This window comes from Myotis lucifugus, unplaced genomic scaffold (assembly GCF_000147115.1).
Source record: "Myotis lucifugus unplaced genomic scaffold, Myoluc2.0 scaffold_46, whole genome shotgun sequence".
In the NCBI taxonomy this organism is placed as follows: domain Eukaryota; kingdom Metazoa; phylum Chordata; class Mammalia; order Chiroptera; family Vespertilionidae; genus Myotis; species Myotis lucifugus.
This window is the reverse complement of record NW_005871094.1, coordinates 2,051,202-2,072,343: the sequence shown is the minus strand read 5'-3', so window position 1 is coordinate 2,072,343 and position 21,142 is coordinate 2,051,202. Positions and strand designations below refer to the sequence as shown.

The 21,142-nt window shown below is 38.1% G+C and overlaps 1 protein-coding gene across 4 annotated transcripts in view; it reads left to right on the top strand.

Annotated features, from left to right (window-relative positions):
• The first annotated feature begins 315 nt into the window (after positions 1-315).
• The window catches only part of NUP205 (nucleoporin 205), a 79,139-nt gene continuing 58,312 nt past the window's right edge, over positions 316-21,142 (top strand). For 2 of the 4 annotated variants that reach the window (XM_023753500.1, XM_006088314.3), the window contains exons 1-8: positions 316-585; positions 7,720-7,862; positions 9,627-9,798; positions 12,203-12,347; positions 12,739-12,898; positions 13,673-13,901; positions 15,770-15,934; positions 19,476-19,651. In XM_023753500.1, the coding sequence (XP_023609268.1) occupies positions 558-585; positions 7,720-7,862; positions 9,627-9,798; positions 12,203-12,347; positions 12,739-12,898; positions 13,673-13,901; positions 15,770-15,934; positions 19,476-19,651 (1,218 nt within the window). In that variant the 5' untranslated portion in view covers positions 316-557. Of the gene's footprint in view, positions 586-955; positions 1,059-1,164; positions 1,194-7,719; positions 7,863-9,626; positions 9,799-12,202; positions 12,348-12,738; positions 12,899-13,672; positions 13,902-15,769; positions 15,935-19,475; positions 19,652-21,142 lie in introns of those variants that run through there. The other 2 variants (XM_023753502.1, XM_023753501.1) reach the window with 2 other exon arrangements.

The window sequence follows — 21,142 nt, the reverse complement described above, 5'->3', positions numbered from 1 at the left end:
TATTTTTTTTAAATTTTGTTTTATTGCTTAAAGTATTACAAACAGTATTACATATGTTTCCTTTCTTTTTTTTTTTTTCCCTCCTTGAGGGGTTTAGGCATCTTACACATCACTCCACTCCCTAAAGTATGGCAATAATGCAAGGAATATTTAATTTGAAATGAAGATGATTTGAATTTACAGCTCTCACATATATCATAAATGGGAGTCATTTCAATAACTAGTCTCAGAATATCATTTTCCGTTCCACCTAAACAACTTTAGTCATCATTAAAAGGAAACTACAAGTCCCAGGATGCACTGCACGACTAACGTGGAATTAGGGACCTCGCGTCTTGGAATTGGTCTCCTTCGCCTTATTTGAATGGGAATAATCCGGGGGAAATTGACCTCTGTGACCCTGAGCAGATTTTTTGAGTCTTTGTACTCCTGGGTCGGCTGAGCGTGCAGTTCGGGGCGGACCCGCGCGGTTCCTTTCTGTTCAGGTGTCGCCCTGGGCAGCCTCCCCCATTCCTGGGGCTTCCGTGCGCACGGGGCGCCGTTAGCGCGCCTCCAAGATGGCGACGCTGTTGGCGGTAAATTCGGGTAAGCGCGGTGGGGCTGAAGGAACCGGGCTGGGCGGTGATCGGCACTCCGGGGGCACACCGGGCCGTGAGGCTCCTGGGAGTCCAGGCCCCCCTTGTGCGTGGTGCCCGCGCTCCCCTGGCCCTGGGCCCGAGTCCCGCCCCTCCTCAGTTTGAATGGCGCTCTCGGCCCTGCGGCTCTAGCCTGGGCGCTGGGGGCGGAGGGTGGAGGCGAGGAGCGTGGTCCCCCGCAGCCCGGCGTGCGGTCTCGCGCCGCCCAGGGCCGAGCCTGGTCCTCCCCACTCCCCATCCCGTCGGCTCTGCGGCCTGAATGTTGCTGGGATCCGGAAGTCTGGGCAGTGAGGTCAGAGGACCTGAGATTGTTCAGCCTCGAGCCCCGCGGTAGCGCCGGGGCCCCTCATGGAGGTCAGGGGGTCCTGCCGGGAGCGCGGACCCCCGATTGTGAAGCCTGCCACCCGGGAGGTGGCCGAGAAGGTGCGCCCCGCGCGCCGCTGATGCCTCCCGGGGCTGCGGGGTGGCGGGTCCTGGACGCGCCCGCACCTTCGGAGCCGTAGAGCTTCGGGGCGCGGGAGAATCTAGAAGGCGGCGGAGGAACCTGGAGGATTTGGGGTGGGTTCTCTCTCGGCAGTTCGCAGCCTGGGGCGGCCCACCCCTCGCCCTCTGGGGCGTTTGAAAGAGTGGGTGCCTTTTGGTGGTCACAGTTCACTGTTGACGCCTAGTGGGCGGGGCAGGGATGCCTGAAAATGAATTTGCAGCTTAGAATGTCGGTGCCCGGGTTGAAACGTACTTAGCTTCCATGGGCACAGTTAAGCGTGTACCTGTGTGGTAGGTGCTTGTATGTCACCCAAGAGGACTCTTTCTTGGGCGCCTCTGCTTCCTGGCTCTCTGCAGTCATTATTTGCTTTTTTTGTGTTTTTGGTTCTGGTTTGGTATGCCTTCCACTGGACTGATATTGTTGAAAAGTTGTCCGTGTCTGCGTTTTTCAAATCAAAGCATTTCAGAAACACCGTGATACATTATGTAAAATAATGAAGTGCCGGTGGCTCAGTGGTTAGGGTTGGGTTCCCGTCAAAGGCACGGACCTCGGTGGCAGGCTCCATACCCTGCCCCGGGTATGTGTCTCTCTCACATGGCTGTTTCTCTCTCTGTCTCTCCCCCTCCCTTCCACTCTGAAAATCAACCGGGGGAAAATAATCCTCAGGTGAGGATGAACAAAGAAAGAATGAAGGATTATGATTATTGAGCACCTCTGGTTTCTCAGGAACTGGACTGAGTTGTACTTTCATCTCATTTAGTTCCCTTCATACACCTGTGGGTAGCTGCTATTAAATACCCCATTTTCCAGATTTGGAGGCCTGGAGTGGTTATACAGCTAATGATTCTAAGCCTGTCTTTGATACTTAAATGATTACATGCTACTACTTAAATACAACCTAATTGATTTTATTACATCAAATTTCCTTATAGCTGAATGTTACTAATGAAGTTACTTCCTTTCTATTGCTATCCTGTCATCCCACCCTGATGTAAACTTATAAGCAAGGCTTGCAGGTTATATACATTTCTTTAGTTTTAGTACATACTCATGCCATTAGAGAGCTGAATCATTGAAGGAAAAAGGATAGTAAATTCTGTCAACAGCCAAAGTGTATATACTTTGTATAATCAGGTCTAGTGGCAGGAGTGCTTAATTGGCAAAATAGAAAGGAAACATTTTGAAAAGCTAGGAGTCAGGAGAATATATATATATTTTAAATTAAATCTTAAGGAAGCAACTTAAGTGTCCATAGGTGGATAAATGGATAAACACTGTGGTCTATACCTACAGTAGAATATTATTAACCTTGAAAAGGAAGTCCTGTCACATGCTACAATATGGAAGAACCTTCACATTGAAGTGAAGTAAGCTAGTCACAAAAAGAAACTGTGATCCCACTTAGATGAGGTATCTAAAGTAGTCAACCCCCTAGAAACAAAGAATGTGGGTTGCCAGTGGCTGGGGGAAGGTGGAAATGAGGAGCTGTTGAATGGGTACAAAGTTTCAGTTTTGTAAGATGAAAAAGTTATGGATTTCTGATGTGCAACAATGAATGCATTTCACACTACTGAACTGTGTACCTAAAAACGTTTAAGATAGTCAATTCTGTTAGATGTGTGTGTGTTTTTTAAAACCACAATTCAAAAAAATCAAAGAGTTGTAGAGGGAGAAAAACAGAGAAGTTATAAGGTCTACAGCTGTGTGATTTACTAGTATTGTAACTTGTATCATCCTGGCCGAGTAAAGGTATGGCTTGTTGTTAGTGCAACCTTTGACACTGCTTGACAGTCCTTCATCTTTAACTTCCAACTGACCCCTCAGTCTTCTAGTCACAGAACAAATAGAAGCCAACAGGCATGAACTCTCTCTCTTTTTTCACCCTCAAACCTATAAACATATATATCTTCACCCTTTGAATCAATGTATTGTGTCTTTCTATCTAAGGTAAATCCCCTCCTTTATGCCTTTCCCCCTATTACCCCATCTCTAATATATTCACCCCTCTTCTTGCTGCTTTTCTTTCCACTACCCTCCCCTCCTTATCTTGATCTCATGCTTCACTCCAATTACTGTCCTCTTGCCCCTCTTCACAGTCAAACCTTTCAACAGGTTCCTCAATCTTCACTGACTCCATTTCCATATCTCCTCTTCCTCCACCCCATCTACTCTCTTCCTGTCTCCCTAAACAGCTCAGTAAAAATCCAGCAGACACTTTTAGTCTTTATCTTGCTTGATCTTTTAGGATAAAGACCGAAATCCTTAACAAGGGCTGGTAAGCCCTGAAGGGTGTGGCGGTTGCCTCCCTTGCCAAGCCCTTGATTTCTGTACTCCAGCTCTCCTGGGCTTCTCAGTTCTTTGGAAGTGTAGTGTTCCCTGTTGCTTTGGGAACCCATATACTGTCCTTTCTTCCTGGGATGCATGTCCTCACCTCTGACCTCTAAGTTAACTCCCGCTTTTATCCTTCAAATTTTAGCCCCACAATCACTTCCTTAATGAATCCGTCCCTTCCCTAACCTCCCTGACTAGGTCATATTCCTCTGATCTTTGCCCTGGGTACCTTCCTTCATTGGGCTCACCAAATTGGATATTACACTTATGTATGATTGTGTGATGAATGTGATTCCTCATTACACTGTAAGCTCACCTGTACTGAGTACATGGTGAATAAATGTGACTCGCTGGAGGCATTAAACTTTAAGAACAAATGTGTAGTATTTCTCAAATGAACAAATCACTTAGGTTAAAAATACATATTTAGTAACTTGGTAAAATTTATAGCTTCCTTCTACTTGTAACCAGTAGCAAGAAGATATTTACTAAAATTAGTCAAACCAAAATCAAACTGAAGATATATCTTTCTTGCAGTTACTTCTATGATGTGTTGATGTTAATGATGGACTAAGGAGGCCAGTGTATGTGGGTTTTTTGGTGTAGATTTTTGACCTGTTATTGGATGCCTCCCCATTAAAGGGGGGAAATTGAATTTTTCTCTAGAACTCACTGAGCATTAGTTCTTCACAGGTTCTATTATATTTTAAGTGTTACTTTTTACAGACAGAGAGTTTACTTTCTTTTGTCAATTCCTGGTCAGATTTATTAAATACCTGGTAAAGCAAGTTTCAGACTTGCTTAGGAGTCATTTTTGATACCTTTTCTTTATATCCTGCGGCAAACAGTTTACTCCCTTAGTTTAGGTCATCTCACCTCATAAGTGGCTTACCTACTTGTCATCCTTGGTTGGTGACACTTTCTATTCTAGTTAGTCCATCAATCACACCATTGTTCTACAATGTCAATTTCTTTTTTTATTTTTATTTTATTTTTTAATTAAATTTTTATTGTTCAGATTATTACATTGGTTCCTCTTTTTCCCCCCCATAACTCCCCTCCACCCAGTCCCCACCTTACCCTCCGCCCTCACTCCCCACCCACTGTCCTCATCCATAGGTGTACGATTTTTGTCCAGTCTCTTCCCGCATCCCCCACACCCCTTTCCCCCCCAAGAATAGTCAGTCCACTCCCTTTCTATGTCCCTGATTCTATTATAATCACCAGTTCATTCTGTTCATCAGATTATTTATTCACTTGATTTTTAGATTCACTTGTTAATAGATGTGTATTTGTTGTTCATAATTTGTATCTTTACCTTTTTCTTCTTCTTCCTCTTCTTAAAGGATACCGTTCAGCATTTCATATAATACTGGTTTGGTGGTGATGAACTCCTTTAGCTTTTTCTTATCTGTGAAGCTCTTTATCTGACCTTCACTTCTGAATGATAGCTTTGCTGGATAAAGTAATCTTGGTTGTAGGTTCTTGGTATTCATCACTTTGAATATTTCTTGCCATTCCCTTCTGGCCTGCATAGTTTCTGTTGAGAAATCAGCTGACAGTCGTATGGGTACTCCCTTGTAGGTAACTGACTGTCTTTCTCTTGCTGCTTTTAAGATTCTCTCTTTGTCTTTTGCTCTTGGCTTTTTAATTATGATGTGTCTTGGTGTGGTCCTCTTTGGATTCCTTTTGTTTGGGGTTCTCTGCACTTCCTGGACTTGTAAGTCTATTTCTTTCACCAGGTAGGGGAAGTTTTCTGTCATGATTTCTTCAAATAGGTTTTCAATATCTTGCTCTCTCTCTTCTTCTGGTACCCCTATAATTTGGATGTTGGTATGCTTGAAGCTGTCCCAGAGGCTCCTTACACTATCTTTGTATTTTTGGATTCTTTTTTCATTTTGCTTTTCCGGTTGGGTGTTTTTTGCTTCTTCGTATTTCAAATCTTTGACTTGATTCTTGCGATCCTCTGGTCTGCTGTTGGGAGTCTGTATAATATTCTTTATTTCAGTCAGTGTATGCTTAATTTCTAGTTGGTCCTTTATCACAACATTGAGGGTCTCACTAGATTTCTTGAGGGTCTCATTAAGTTTATCGGCAGTTTCTAGAAAATTCTTGAAAAACCTTAAAAGTGTGGTTTTGAACTCTATATCCAGTAGTTTGCTTTCCTCCATTTCTGTCATTTGTATCCTGTTTCTTTGTCTCGGCATTTTAATGCTTCGCTGTGTCGATAGAGTGGCTTTCTGTGCTCAGTGTCCTATAGGGCCCAGTGGCTCAGCCTCCCCAATTACCTGAGGTAGACACTCTTGGTGCACCCCCTTGTGGGCTTTGAGCACAGTCTTGTTGTAGTTAAGCCTTGATTGTTGTAGGTAACACCTACAATGTCAATTTCATTTTGTCTGTACTAGTACTTGAAACTTTCCCATTTACTAATAGGAAAAAAGCTATCTTGTTCTAGAATCGAAGTCTCAAAATTACTGTATTCTTTGCAGTTAGAGGGGGCCAAGAAAATGATTTCTAAGGAAGTCAGCTACTCACCATCCAACTAGCATCTCACAGGAGGTCACCAGGATCCAGGGTTAGGCCCTCATTTTGGCAGGTCCAGAACTATTTGTCAGTGTATCCAGAGTTGAATAGATAACAGCAATTGCATTTTCTCTATTCAAACACAGTAAAAGACATGCCATACCAGTCTGCCAGTTTGTTGATCTTTAATGGGAAGAATATCTGCATGGGTACTCATGCTGGTTCGCCACCTCATTCTTTACCCTAAAAAGTTATATAACAAACTGTATTTTTTATCAGATGATTGGCAAGTATGAGAGCAAAGCAGGGAGTTGGATGCTTGCTCTCTATGTGTGGTCTAGACATTCTGATTCCCATTCCTCCTCATCCCCATGCCAAAGACCTGATATATCACTTTCTACTCTGCCCTTCAGATTAGGGTAGGTGTTCTCTTTTATATATTCTCAGCACTCTGTACGTCATCACGTCTTTTATTATACTGGTAATTGTTTTTTGAAGGCTATAGTTTAATGCCTGTTCCACTTGTTAATCTGGAAGTTCCATGAGGGATCCTATCTTGCTCAGTCTATAGTCCCAGGCCCTCCGTAAATAATTGTCGAGTGAATGAATGATCCAGCTTGACTGACTTAGTCTGTCCTCTTCTTGCACATTCCCCCCTTTTAAAAAATTCCCTAACAACAATAAATTCCCTAACATATTGACAACATTGTTTGTCTGACAACATTGTTCATAGAATTGTAATACATTTAATTAGGTTACAGTTAACTTTCATGTCATTCATATTGTCCTGGTAACTTTATTTGATTTTGTGTTTTCCCAGATAGCAATGGAACATGTTTATAGACCATCCCTTACAGTTTAGGCTAGTTATACAGTTAGTATAGTTATTTCTAAGTGTCCTCTGTTGAGTGATTGATTGGGTTTGACTAGTTTCCCTTTCAGAGTCTTTATAAACTACTTTTTTTTTCAGCTGCTAATTTTTACAGAATCTGATTTCAACCCCCCTCCCACTCCTGCTTTTCATTTGAATGGAAAGTCCCATTTATTGCATGCCTGTGGAATGCCAGGCACTGTATCGTGTGTTTTATCTAGTGTGTCTCATTTATATGAAGCGGAGGATGTTCCTATCTACATACTAGTACATCAAAGCCTAAGTGACCATCCAACCGTTTGACCGTCTGACTGTAGCTATGATGCGCACTGACCACCAAGGGGCAGATGCTCAACGCAGGAGATGCAGTGACTTGGCAGCTGTGGTTCTCAGGTGATGCACCCGGAACCAGAGAGGAGGGAGCCCGATTCCGGGGTTTGTTACCTGAGAACTGCCCTCTCGCAATCCAGGACCCCTTGGGGGATATCGGAGAGCCAGTTTCGGCCCGATCCCCACAGGCCAGGCCGAGGGACCCCACCGGTGCACGAATCCGTGCACTGGGCCTCTAGTTTATATATAAGGAAACTGAAGTGTAAAGAGGTTATTTCCACGCTCCATGTCACACAGCTACTAAAGTGGCAAAACCAGGTCCAGCGGATATTTCAATTTAAAGTCGGGATTTACTCTACAAAATGATAAATTTTTGCTTGAGAATTTTAATAAGTATGCTTTTATGTTAGTGTTTGGTTTGTATATATAGCTCAGCATATTTAAAAGTAGCTGTGAGCATGATTAAAATGTATAGATAACACCTACATTGTTTTCCAAATATATGTTTTATTTGATGCTTGTTTATTTATTTATTTTTCTCTAAGCTGCTAGTCTATGGGGTCCTTATAAAGACATTTGGCAAACGGTGGGAAATGTCCTTTGGAGAAGACAACCTGAAGCTGTCCACCTTCTTGACATGATTTTGAAGAAACATAAACCTGACTTCATCTCCTTGTTCAGAAACCCAGTAGGAAATTTTCTTTTTTGCTTCTTGTATTTGCTTTTTTTTTTTTTTTTTTTTAAGATTGAAGGTGCATGTAAACTCTTAATGCATATAAATGAATATGTTACTTGTTCTGGTCCATTGATTCAAGTTTTCTCTAAAAATGTAATTTTTTTCTAGAAGCAGTTGTCTTCTTTTTGTTTTCTATAAAGTTAATATTATGTATCTCTAGCTAGGAGATATTTTAATAATATTTGAATACAACTTAGTTCAGTATATTCTAGAAAAATCAGCCTCCTTGGAATTTCTGACTTAAAGTTAATACATCTAAGTTCAGTAAGATTGATTATTTTTTTTTGTTTCCAGGTACACTTCAAAATTTTAACTCTTCATAATGTTCTATGAGTTGTGTTAGCTGAACTAATCAGTGCTTGCATATCATTAGTTACTGCATCTTGAAATCCTTTTCATCCAGGAATAGAGTACTTAAGTGGAGGGGATTGTGTTTGGAAACTCCTTTTCTTGCTGTTTAGCACTTTCCTTTTATAGACTAACAAGATCAAATAAGAACTGTTTATGAATTTGTCTTACCAGGAATGGCCTTTTGCTTTTTAGCTTTGTTTTTTTTTTAAATATATTTTATTGATTTTTTACAGAGAGGAAGGGAGAGGGATAGAGAGTTAGAAACATTGATGAGAGAGAAACATCGATCAGCTGCCTTTTGCACACCTCCCACTGGGATGTGCCCGCAACCAAGGTACATGCCCTTGACAGGAATCGAACCTGGGACCCTTCAGTCCACAGGCCAGTGCTCTATCCACTGAGCCAAACCAGCCAGGGCTAGCTTTGTTTTTTTTTAGATATTCTTATTAGAAAGAGTCCTAGCCTGGGAGCCAGTTGAGTTGAGTTCCAGTCTTGGCTCTGCCACTAAAGGTTTATGCCCAAGGGCAAGTCATCTGACTTCTCTGGGCATCAGTTTTCCCATCTGTTAATAGAGAAGTCAGATTAAATGGCCTTTTTTGGTAAAGTGTAAATTTCTAAGATTGTACGATCCATCAAGTAATTCGTTATGTCATTCATTAAATATTTGAACTAAGTTGTAAGACTTTTTGGGGGATAAGACTATGTTTTTTTTTTGTTGTTTTTTTTTTTGTTTTTAAATATATTTTATTGATTTTTTACAGAGAGGAAGGGAGAGAGATAGAGAGTTAGAAACATCGATGAGCGAGAAACATCGATCAGCTGCCTCCTGCACATCTCCCACTGGGGATGTGCCCGCAACCCAGGTACATGCCCTTGACCGGAATCGAACCTGGGACCTTTCAGTCCGCAGGCCGACGCTCTATCCACTGAGCCAAACCGGTTTCGGCAAGACTATGTTTTTAATACTATATTAATAACCTACTATTAGCCCACTAATTCAACAATTTATATGTCCATTTGTTATTTCCCACTTGATGAACTTAATGTTTTTATTTATTAAGTATATAATTGGAAAAGTTCCTTAGAAACTTGAAAAATAGTCTGCTATTTTGTGTGCTTTCTTAAACTTTTATAGTTCAGAGTTCAGCAGGAGCCATTATTGAGAAGGTAGTAATAGTATAAAAAGGTGAAGGTGATATGAAATGTTACCTCATAAAAGTCTAATTGTAGATTATCTGTTAAGAAATACTTCTTATGTCATGTTACAGGCTACCTTATGAATAAATTTCTTTAGGTAACAGTTTAAGACCTTGTCTTCAATGTACTCTTCTTATTACATGACCTTATTTATTTTTACCATTGTAGCCAAAAAATGTTCAACAACATGAGAAGGTTCAGAAAGCCAGCACAGAGGGTGTCGCCATCCAGGGTCAACAGGGAACCCGACTTCTTCCTGAGCAGCTCATTAAAGAGGCCTTTATCCTCAGTGACCTTTTTGACATTGGAGAACTGGCAGCGGTTGAGCTTCTCCTGGCTGGTAGGTTGACGTTTAACTGAACCGTGGTAAGGTGGTAAGAATATTATAGAATTATTCACTTGAACTTTAAAGTAGAATATAATTCAGATTCCAGAATAGTTTTTAACACTTGGAGTGCAGGTGAATTTCCCGCCAAAATATAAGATGGCTCTGTCTTTTGGTTTTGTTCCATCCACCAAAAGGGTGGATTACAAACAAATATTTGGTAATACGCAGTTACAATCGGCCCGAGTTTACACGTTTCCCGCACTCCACCGCAAATCTATATGAACCGAGTTAAAGACGGCTCCCGCGGAGTACGCGCAATTCACGCGAGCCGACTTAACTCGTTTCCCGCACTCCAAGTGTTAAGGATGCCATTTACATGAAAAACTATATTCAAATAATTTCCTTTTATTTCTCTTTGGCTAATGGAAAGCTTTAGTTTAGCCACTGGAAGCGTTAAAGGTAATTTAACTTTTAAGATAACTTTTTACATGGTAGTTCACTGGCAAAGAATCATTGGCTACATCTCAGAAATTTTATAGCACAAAGCATTTATTGTCATATAATAAGTAAGAAGATAAGGTCACTGCTTTTTTGGAGTTTCTTTTTGAGGGGGTGATTCTGCTAATAGGACAAAATAAGATAATTTCAATAACACTGAGTTCTCGGAAGAAAATAAAACAAAGCAGTAGGAGGTAGAAAGATGGGGCAACTCTAAATAGGGTACTTAGAGAAGGCCTCTGTGAGATTGGGGCATTTGACTTGACCTGCATGATGACAAATGCCAGAGTTGTGGGGGAAGGTGTTCTAGGCAGAGCCACTGCAAGTGCTTGAGGTGAGAACAAAGGCTTGCGAAAGGACAAAAAGACCTCTGTGGTGGGAACATTAGGTGACTGGGAGAGTGAAGGAAGACTAGGATAGAGCAGAAATGTAATCCTGCAAGCCATGAAAATTAATTTGGATTTTATTCTAATTGCAATGGGAAGTTGTAGGCAGGAGCTTTAACCAGAAAATTTTCATAATCTGGAATAGCCTTGAAATTATTTCTCTGGCTGCTGTAGAGAGAAAATATGGAAATCTCCATAAAATAAGCAGTTCATTTAAATCAGTGGTTCTCAACCTTCCTAATGCCGTGACTCTGTAATACAATTCCTCATATTGTGGTGACCCCCAACCATAAAATTATTTTCGTTGCTACTTCATAACTGTAATTTTGCTACTGTTATGAATCGTCATGTAAATATCTGATATGCAGGATGTATTTTCATTGTTACAAATTGAACATAGTTAAAGCATAGTGATTAATCACAAAAACAATATGTAATTATATATGTGTTTTCCGATGGTCTTAGGCGACCCCTGTGAAAGGGTCGTTCGACCCCCAAAGGGGTCGCGCGACCCACAGGTTGAGAACCGCTGATTTAAATAATAACAGGAGCTATGTGAAGAAGCCATGTAGGCATTTTAATTGAAAGAAAGTCTAATATGTCGAAAGATATCATGTGGCTGCCAAAATCCCTTTTTGACCTTTTGAACTAAGGCTGCATTAAAAGAAGTATGATATTTAGAATAGGTAAGGTAGTTTTCCCCTTCTGTGATGGAGATGTTAACTGGACATGCTTGAGCTTTACTCGGAACTTTTATTTAACAAACATTTTATGCATACCATATGCCAGGCACTATGTTAAGATTCCAGGGATATAAAGATGAATAAAACCTCAACTAGTGTAAAAGAGCCCATAATCTAGTAATTGAGAAAGACATGGATACAAATATGGATACAAATATTTATGACACTACTAAGTGCATTAATGCAGGTTTATGCATGATTTAGTGATGGTCTGGAGGGCAGAGGATTAAGTTGACCTTGGATTGAACAGAGAAGCCTTCACAAATATCACGAGGCTTAAGGTAGGTGTTAAAGCGAGAAGACATATATCAAATGGAATAGGTGTGCACTTAGGAGGACCAAGGGCATCCAGACAGAAACAGTTGCCTGTACAGGTATGAAGCAGTGAGATGAATTTGGGGAACAGAAGGGAATGGAGTGGAGGAGTGATTGGGCTAAGGGAAGAAAAAAGCCATAGGAAATGAAACAAATTATAGGCAGGGTGCTTCAAAAAAGGCAAAGTAGAATTTACTCAAAGGTGAGCAGTTAAAAGGGTGAGTAAAGAAGATGAAACACAAGAAAAGGCTGTTTACGTTTCAGAAAAGGCTCTAGGGGAAGAAACTTCCAAATATTTGAAAGATTTCAGGTGAAAGAGAATAACACAGTGGATAGATGTTTGAAGTAGAGGGCCCTTTAGGCCCCTTAAGCCCTGAGAGTCTGTGACTTCTTTGAACATTGGTGTAGTGATTTTTGTCTCATCCTGAATACAGGTGCTTATTTACTAAATTATTTCTCAACTTTCTTTTCTAGGAGAGCACCAGCAGCCACATTTTCCTGGCCTCACCAGAGGATTAGTAGCTGTTCTTCTATATTGGGATGGAAAGCGGTGCATTGCGAACTCTCTGAAAGCCTTGATACAGTCTAGACGAGGAAAGACATGGACCCTCGAACTCAGGTCTGTTTGCTTCTTAGGATTTCAGGGGTTAATCAGAAATTACTTGAAGAATTATAATTATAGAAACAACAATTTCTCCTTCATATATGTAATTTAAGTAATGTGTGTAACATAAGTTATAAATACTCCCTTATTCTGCCACGAGTGACACAACAGGTTAAATTTACTTGATGTTTTTTACAAATAAAAAATAATTCAGTTATTTATGGTTAGAAGCTTATTGAAACCCAGTGATCTAAAAAGGATGAAGAGATCTAGGATATAATTCATCCTGGTTGTTTCTAGTAATGCAGCAATTATTGTCAAAAAGTGTTTGCCGGATCCATCTGATGAGGAAGTATAACCATTACTATTCATTATAACTTTGTTTATTGATTTCTTTTCATTACAGTCCAGAACTGGTTTCCATGATAACACGCTTTACAGATGAACTAATGGAGCAAGGGTTGACTTACAAAGTTCTTACTCTGGTGTCACAGATTGATGTGAACAATGAGTTTGAGAAACTCCAGCGTGAGAGAGGTTTGGGCAGTGAAAAGCATCGCAAAGAGGCAAGTTTTCAACAAGATCAGATCATGGGTTGTCAAATCTCAGAGCCAGAAAAATCATGACACTTAGAACATTCTTTTAGTGCAGGCATAGGAAAATAAGTAATATGTATTTAAGTGTATAGGCAGCTGTGTCTGCAAAAATAGACTTGTGGTTGTTTTAGGGTCTTTCTAGTCCAGCGGTTCTCAACCTGTGGGTCGCGACCCCTTTGGGGGTCGAACCACCCTTTCACAGGTGTCGCTTAAGACCATCGGAAAACACATATATAATTACATATTGTTTTTGTGATTAATCACTATGCTTTAATTATGTTGAATTTGTAATAATGAAAATACATCCTGCATATCAGATATTTATATTACGATTCATAACAGTAGCAAAATTACAGTTATGAAGTAGCAACGAAAATAATTTTATGGTTGGGGGTCACCACAACATGAGGAACTGTACTAAAGGGTCGCGGCATTAGGAAGGTTGAGAACCACTGTTCCAGTCCCTTATGTGCCATTCTAGTTCTCTTTCTGGAATGAACTTTTCAAGAAATTGGTTATCCCACACAGGAGGTTGGAACTTAAGAATGAGGAATTAACAATATGGTTTGTTCAGAATTCCAGAGATGAGATTGTAGGAGTCAGATACATTTATTTAGTTATCCTTTATAAAAAAAGATAGTTAAGATTTTGGAATAAGACCAGGCTTCACTGTGATTTATTTATATACTTTTATTTGATACTTGTTTACTATATACATATTTAATCATACATTCTTATTCCTAGGTTTCTGACCTCATCAAGGAGTGCAGGCAGTCTCTGGCAGAAAGCATTTTCTCCTGGGCTTGCCAGTCACCATTAGGCAAAGATGACACTCTGCTCCTTATTGGACATTTGGAAAGAGTGACAGTTGAGGCTAATGGCTCATTGGATGCGGTGAATTTGGCTCTTCTCATGGCACTTCTGTACTGCTTTGATATCAGTTTTATAGAACAAAGCACAGAGGAGCGCGATGGTATTGGGTTTTATACCTATTAATGCACTATTTTATACTTATTAATAAAATTGTGGAGATAACATTTAAGAAGGGTAATATTTTAGCTACTAAAGTTAAAAATTGTACGTTTTATTCCTTTGTGTGCAATTCAGCCATATTTGTTTAGATATAAGATTATATTTAAAAAATAATTATAATCCTACTAGATGTTTCTGTTGTCCTTTTGGATTTTGGAATGGGAATGTGTTAGAGGTTATGTAACACATGTTCACGAATTACACATACCTGATTTACTTAATTGCTTGTTTCTTTACTATTTATTCATATTTCAAACCTTTTATGAAAACATTCTAAGGGAGGATAACTCATTTTTAGTAATATATCATCTTTGACTTACATTTTCTCTGAAGTAGATAAAATTTTACTTGGTAATCACATAACCAGTTACTGCTTAGAACTGAGGACTCAAAAATGATTCCCGCAAAGGAAGATTATTGCCATTTAATGTCATAGATATTTATAATTATTCCAACAATTATCCCTGTTCACTTTTGATTGTATAATCCACCTCTCCTCTCATTAGGTATGTGAGGAGAATGGACATTTCCCACTCATCTTTGGTGGCTATCCTTAGCCACTGGGAAAGGCTTATTTAAAACACAGTAGCCCCTTTCCTCCAATCAAGTTGTCACACAGACTGTGTGTGTTATAGAATAAGCAGCACCTGTACTCCTATAGGAATGCTGCCAACTATCGCATTGGTCACATTTCCTGTAGTGAATGCAATGAAGCACAGAATTAAGTAGGGGTAGGCTGTGTTAATGGAAGTTTGTAAGTTGGGAGTTTTCAAAGCTTAATGAAATGCCTGGGAAGTTTCATAGGCTAATAATCAAAGGTTTTGGCATTAGGCTGTAATTGTATCAATTTCAGGTGTTTAGGTTGATTAACTCATAATTTCTGTTCTGTATATCTTTGATTAATAAATGGGAGAAGTGAATTATTAGTGCATGTACAATAGTAGACAGAAACTTTGAAAGTATAGGAAATTAAAGACTGTGTTTTTAATGGTTGGGAATCACTGAACTAATTATTCACAAGATGACATCAAAAGAACTTGTAAGAGCTCTGGCTGATGTGGCTCAGTCAGTTGGAGTGTCGTCCAATACACCAAAAGATGGCAGGTTTGATTCTCAGCCAGGGCACATACCCATGTTGTGGGTTCAAACCCTGGTCAGGGTGCATGCGAGAGGCAACCATTGATGTTTCTCTCTCAGCCCCCTTCCTTTTGATAAAATTAAAATAAATTTTAAAAAATGAATATAAGAAAATAATGAAGTAAAATAAATGAATTCTTGGGTTGTCAGTGGTGTCCCATTATTTATTTATTATTAATTTTATTCAGAATTCTGTGCTTGTTTGAGGTACCATAGTACAACTGAACTTAAATTGAAAATTCTTTAATTATCACTTGGCTATTTAATTTATGTTACAATCAGAGTAGATACTTGTTTGCAATTTGCATTCTTTGTTTTGGTTAGCTTTTATTTAATATTTTAAATTCAGGCTTATTTATCTAGTAAGATTCTGTTTTGATATTTAAGTAGCATTGATTTATATTTTAGAATTTATGGACAGAAAACATGAGTAGCTCTTTATTTTTCTAATTTATTTATAGTACACATAAAAACCACTGGAAATAATAGAATTAAAATTTAGGATTATTGTTGATTTCTTCTTTTGTTTTTAGTTTGTGTATGATTTTTGGTTTGTCAAACCTTAGTGTTAATCATAATTTGATGAGAATTCTGTGATTTTCAGACATTTCTGTATATCAAAGTGAAAATTTTTCTACTTTTTCACATAGTGGTCTATTTTTGTGTTTTCAGATATGATTCATCAGCTTCCACTCTTGACTGAGAGACAGTACATTGCATCAGTTCACTCTCGCCTTCAAGACTCGCAGCCTTGGAAACTGCCTGGGCTGCAAGCCACTGTTCGACTTGCCTGGGCACTGGCATTGAGGGGAATATCTCAGTTACCTGATGTGACAGGTAAATTGATTGTAGGTAATTTTGTTATGAGAAAGAACATAACAATTTTAATGGTATTTTGGAAAGGGTGTTATTTTTGCCATATATAAGCAGGAGCATAGAAAAATACCCAGAGTTGTATTAAATGAAACTTAGTTAAGGTGGTAAAATACAGACCTTTTTTCCCCTTTGTCTCCCAAAAGAAATTATATGAAATACTATTTCCCTTATTAGTATTAGAAAAGAGATCTTTGGATCAATCAAGAATGCATGTGGGCTCTGGCCGGTGTGGCTCAGTTGGTTGAGTTTCCTACCGTGTGCCAAAAGGTCGCTGGTTTATTTCTGATTCCTAGTCAGAGTACATGCTCAAGTTTCGGGTTCTGTCCTGAATGGGAGGCAACTGATCACTGTTTCTCTCTTCCTCAAATCAATAAAAACATTAAAAAAAAAAAAGAATGAATGTGGGATTCTGACTTAACAGTTTGTTACTCACTGTAGCATATCCTGTTGTGTTGTTTACATTCATGTAATTACCATACTCAAGTAGTGGTGTGCTCTAACCGGACGAGAACTATGCTTTCATTGTAATTTGAAGTCCAAGAGTTGTCATTTGTTTTTATGGTAAATCTGGAAAGATTTTTATTAAAATTTATAATTCATGTCAATGTTTTCTAGTTTTGGAGTGTCAACAGATTCCAGTGTCTTATCACTTGTATGATTCCAGAACTTTTTTTTTTTACATTTAGTATTTTTATTGAGATTGTGTTGAAAGGTGTTCGTACATCCAAGGCACTACTAGTAATATAATGATTCCAGACCATTTTGTTCACAGTTGACATGCTATTCCCAAGAGGCCTGCACAAAACATTTTTTGTATTAAGAGTCTGTCTTTGGCCAAGTGGTTTTTTTCTTGTTATTTTTTTTAAAAATATATTTTTATTGATTTCAGAGAGGAAGAGAGAGGGAGAGAGAGATAGAAACATCAATGATGTTCCCTACTGGGGATTGAGCCCGTAACCCAGGCATGTGCCCTTGACCGGAATCAAACCCGGACCCTTCAGTGTTCAGGTCGATGCTCTATTCACTGAGCCAAACCAGCTAGGGACAAATGTTTTTTATATTAAAGCTGATAGGTGGCTAATTAGATATTTATATGTATGTACAAATTCTGTTTCTGGAGTATAGCCCTTTATTGATTTACAAGTCTTATTTCAGTACTTTTCTGGCATAAAATTACCCTTTAATCTTTTAAGTGGCTATGTGATGGTTAATCAGATTCTTTTGCTATAATTTACTGTACTATTCCCTGATCTGGACAGGCATCATACAATATACTATAGTTGTCTATAGAATAGTAGATAAAAATAGGCTGGGAATCCAGACCCCATTTCAAGTCCTAGATTTTGGCTACTTAATCTCTTTAACTTTACATGCGCATACCCTTTTATAAGCTTTGATAATTAGGGATATTATATTAACATTTTTAAACTATAAAAATATTTTTGTAAGTTTGAATTTTAAAAATTGCTAGAAAAGACATTGTTTATCTTATATTGCAGAAATGGTTATTTCTTGAAATAATACAGACAGGTTTTAACAGAAATCTCAATTTTGAAAAATTAGTTCCTACTCTCTTCATAGACTTCTGAAAAATCTTATCAAACGTATTTATTATATTATTTTATAAAGGTATGTTTGGAATTTTACCAAACTATACAAAATTTGTATATATTGATTTTAACATTAAAACTCAGTTTACATTAAGCTATTAATGCCGCTTATTACCTGAATAGTCTCCCATAAATAGTTCTTGAATTGATCATCATACAGTTTTAATTCCAACATTTATGAGTTCAAATGAAGGTTTGAAATTATTGTTATTATTATTAATATCTACTTAATAATTTCAGTAATCATTATTAATCCTAAGAATTAGGAAACTATTTTGTTCCCAAGGAGTTTGCATGGAATAGGTAGATATGTAGGCTTTATTTCAAAATGCAAAACAAAAGCCCTTGGTTTGAGATTGTCCTGCTTTATATCTATTCCTGACCCTTTTCAAAGAAGTGGAAATACTTTCAGTAGCACTCTATGTATTTGGTCTCTAAGAGAGCCAAGCAGAATAAGCTATGTAGCTGTTCTTTTCTAAAGCCAGATTACAGCAAAATTAACTAGCAGTTTTATGTGTAAAATTTAAAAGAAGTAATCAGCAAATTTTTTTTTTTTAATATATTTTATTGATTTCTTACAGAAAGGAAGGGAGAGAGATAGAGAGTTAGAAACATCGATGAGAGAGAAACACCGATCAGCTGCCTCCTGCACATCTCCCACTGGGGATGTGCCCGCAACCCAGGTACATGCCCTTGACCGGAATCGAACCTGGGACCTTTCAGTCCACAGGCCAACGCTCTATCCACTGAGCCAAACCGGTTTCGGCAAGCAAATGTATTTTTTGATGGAAGGACACAACTTTACCTAAGATATACTATTACCAAAAAAATTGAATGTCAGTCAGATCAAGTCTCTCTAGATAAAACTGCTAATTTTTAGTATAATCAGAGGACAGAAAATGTTAACTGCACCATTGGATGGGATGCATGCTACACCACATGCCACATGGAAAACTCTTCAGGATCAAAGTTCCAGTTTTTCAGCAAAGAGAGGACAAGGGAAAAATTTAAAAGATGTAGGAGGAGCCTACAGATGTATCAGTTAATTGCATTGTATAGTTTTTATTTGGATCTAGTTTCAAGCAAACTGCAGAAATTATAAAAGCAAAAAGGAAAACAATCTTTCATAACATTTATGAGAAATTGTAAATTTGACGACTGTCTGGGTATTTGATATTGAGGAATTATTTTTTAAGATATGATAATGGTATTATGTGTATGTGGTTTATTTTCTTTTTGAAATGCATATGAGTGAAATGTTAAATTGTCTGAAATTTGCTTGTATCTAATTTTGGTAGAGAGGGGGAATGCTTGGAGATCTAGATGAAATGAGATTGACCATAATGGATAATATTGAAGCTAGGTGCTGGGTATGTGGAAGTTTGGTCTTTTTTTTTTTTTTTAGATAATCTGTTTGAAATTTTCAAATAGAAAGCTAACAAAAAGTTTTTAGGTTAAGATTTGTTTTTCAATTTTTGCTATTTGATTACCAATTAGTAGGGCTACTTAAGTGGTCATGCAGGTTTTGGTCTGACTTGTGGGCTGTGAAGACTTTCTGAATGATGCAGATTATTTTATTGAGATTAAAACCTTAGCATCATTTTCAGATGTTGATGCTTTATTAATAGCTTCCTGACTACATCAGTGTTACATCATATATTTCTGATGTAATTTTTTATCACTCATAATGTTACTATGAAAGCATGTGGTTTTCTATGTATTTTTTCAGTACTTCTTTGGGGTTTGTGAATTAGAGTTACAGAGTCTTTATTTTGTGCATAGCGCATGCTAGGAGGTTGAGCAATTTTGGAACATCAACAATATTATGAGATATTATAATCTAGTTTAAATAACTTTTATTTTGTGTGCTGTTTGTGTAAATACTTTTTTAGCTGTGGCTGAATTCACAGAAGCAGATGAAGCAATGGCAGAGCTCGCAATTGCTGACAATGTTTTCCTGTTCCTCACTGAATCCGTAGTGGTGTCAGAAAACTTCTATCAGGATGAATTTTATATTCGTAGAATCCACAATCTCATCACAGATTTCCTTGCACTTATGCCAATGAAGGTAGGTGGAATTAATTTAGGATGAGTAGAAGAATTTTATAAAATAATTTAAAACTTATTACTAAACTAATCTTATGTTTTAGACCAGTGATGGCGAACCTATGACACGCGTGTTAGAGGTGACACGCGAACTCATTTTTTTGGTTGATTTTTCTTTGTTAAATGGCACTTAAATATATAAAATAAATATCAAAAATATGTCTTTTTTTACTATGGTTGCAAATATCAAAAAATTTCTATATGTGAGACGGCACCAGAGTTAAGTTAGGGTTTTTCAAAATGCTGACACACCGAGCTCAAAAGGTTTGCCATCACTGTTTTAGACACTAATAAAACTTTTAATATAGATTAAAATTTGTAGTAGTTGTGTTACAGCTTGTGAATTAGTATGACAGTGAAATAATAAAACCTGTTAACTGAGAATAAGCTAAAAAATATTTCACATTGAGAATGGTTTATAATGAGAAAGTAGTAGTTAAATGAAAATGCTTGTATGGGTAGAAAATTATTAATACCTTGCTACCCTAGGGATTGATGCTAAGTTGCCTTATGTATATTTTTATACATGATTTGGAAGGCATAGAGGAAAATCTCGTTTCATAGATAATTATTTAGACTCTTTTAAAAAAATATATATTTTTATTGATTTCAGAGAGGAAGGGAGAGGGAGAGAGAGATAGAAACATAAATGTTGAGAGAGAATTATTGATCGGCGGCCTCCTGCATGCTACCTACTGGGGATTGAGCCTGAAACCCTGGCATGTGCCCTTAACTAGAATTGAACCCGGGACCCTTCAGTCCATAGGTCAACGCTCTATCCACTGAGCCAAACCAGCAAGTGCTAGATTCTCAATTAACCTATATAATAAAGAGCTAATATGCTAATTAGACTGAACAGCAGAACGAAGTCCAGAGGACCTTCTGGAAGACCATCTGGACAACCTTCTGGATGAAGCGGGGCTGCGAGGGCTAAGCCCCTTGCACGAATTTCGTGCATTGGGCCTCTAGTAGTATATAAATGAGCTTTTGCATGGATACAGGTAACTTAATGGATTAAAGACATCAATACAAAAGCTATTTTTGAATAAAGGGCTTGATCCAAAAAAGATTTTTAGAGCAATCTCAGACAGGTCCTTCATAGCATATACTCTGTGTGCTGTTTTGTTCCAAGAAAGCCATTAAGGTGGTGGCAGGAAATAAAAGGGAGTAAAGTTCTATAAAATCACTTTTTGTGTTTGTCTATTACAAAAAAAGCACTCTTAAAGAATCTACACTTGTAATGACATGTGTGTTCTGATATCATACCTTTTGAAAAACATAAGGCAAATTGAAAAAGTATCCATAAGGCAAGCAGTGCTTAATAATTTAATGAATCATGTTTGTTGAGTTTCTCATGTTGCCAGGTACTATTCTAGGAGTTGTGAAGAAGTCCAATAAGTAGGAGATTCATTTGCCTGCCAGCAAAGAATTTATAACTTAGTTGGAGAGATAA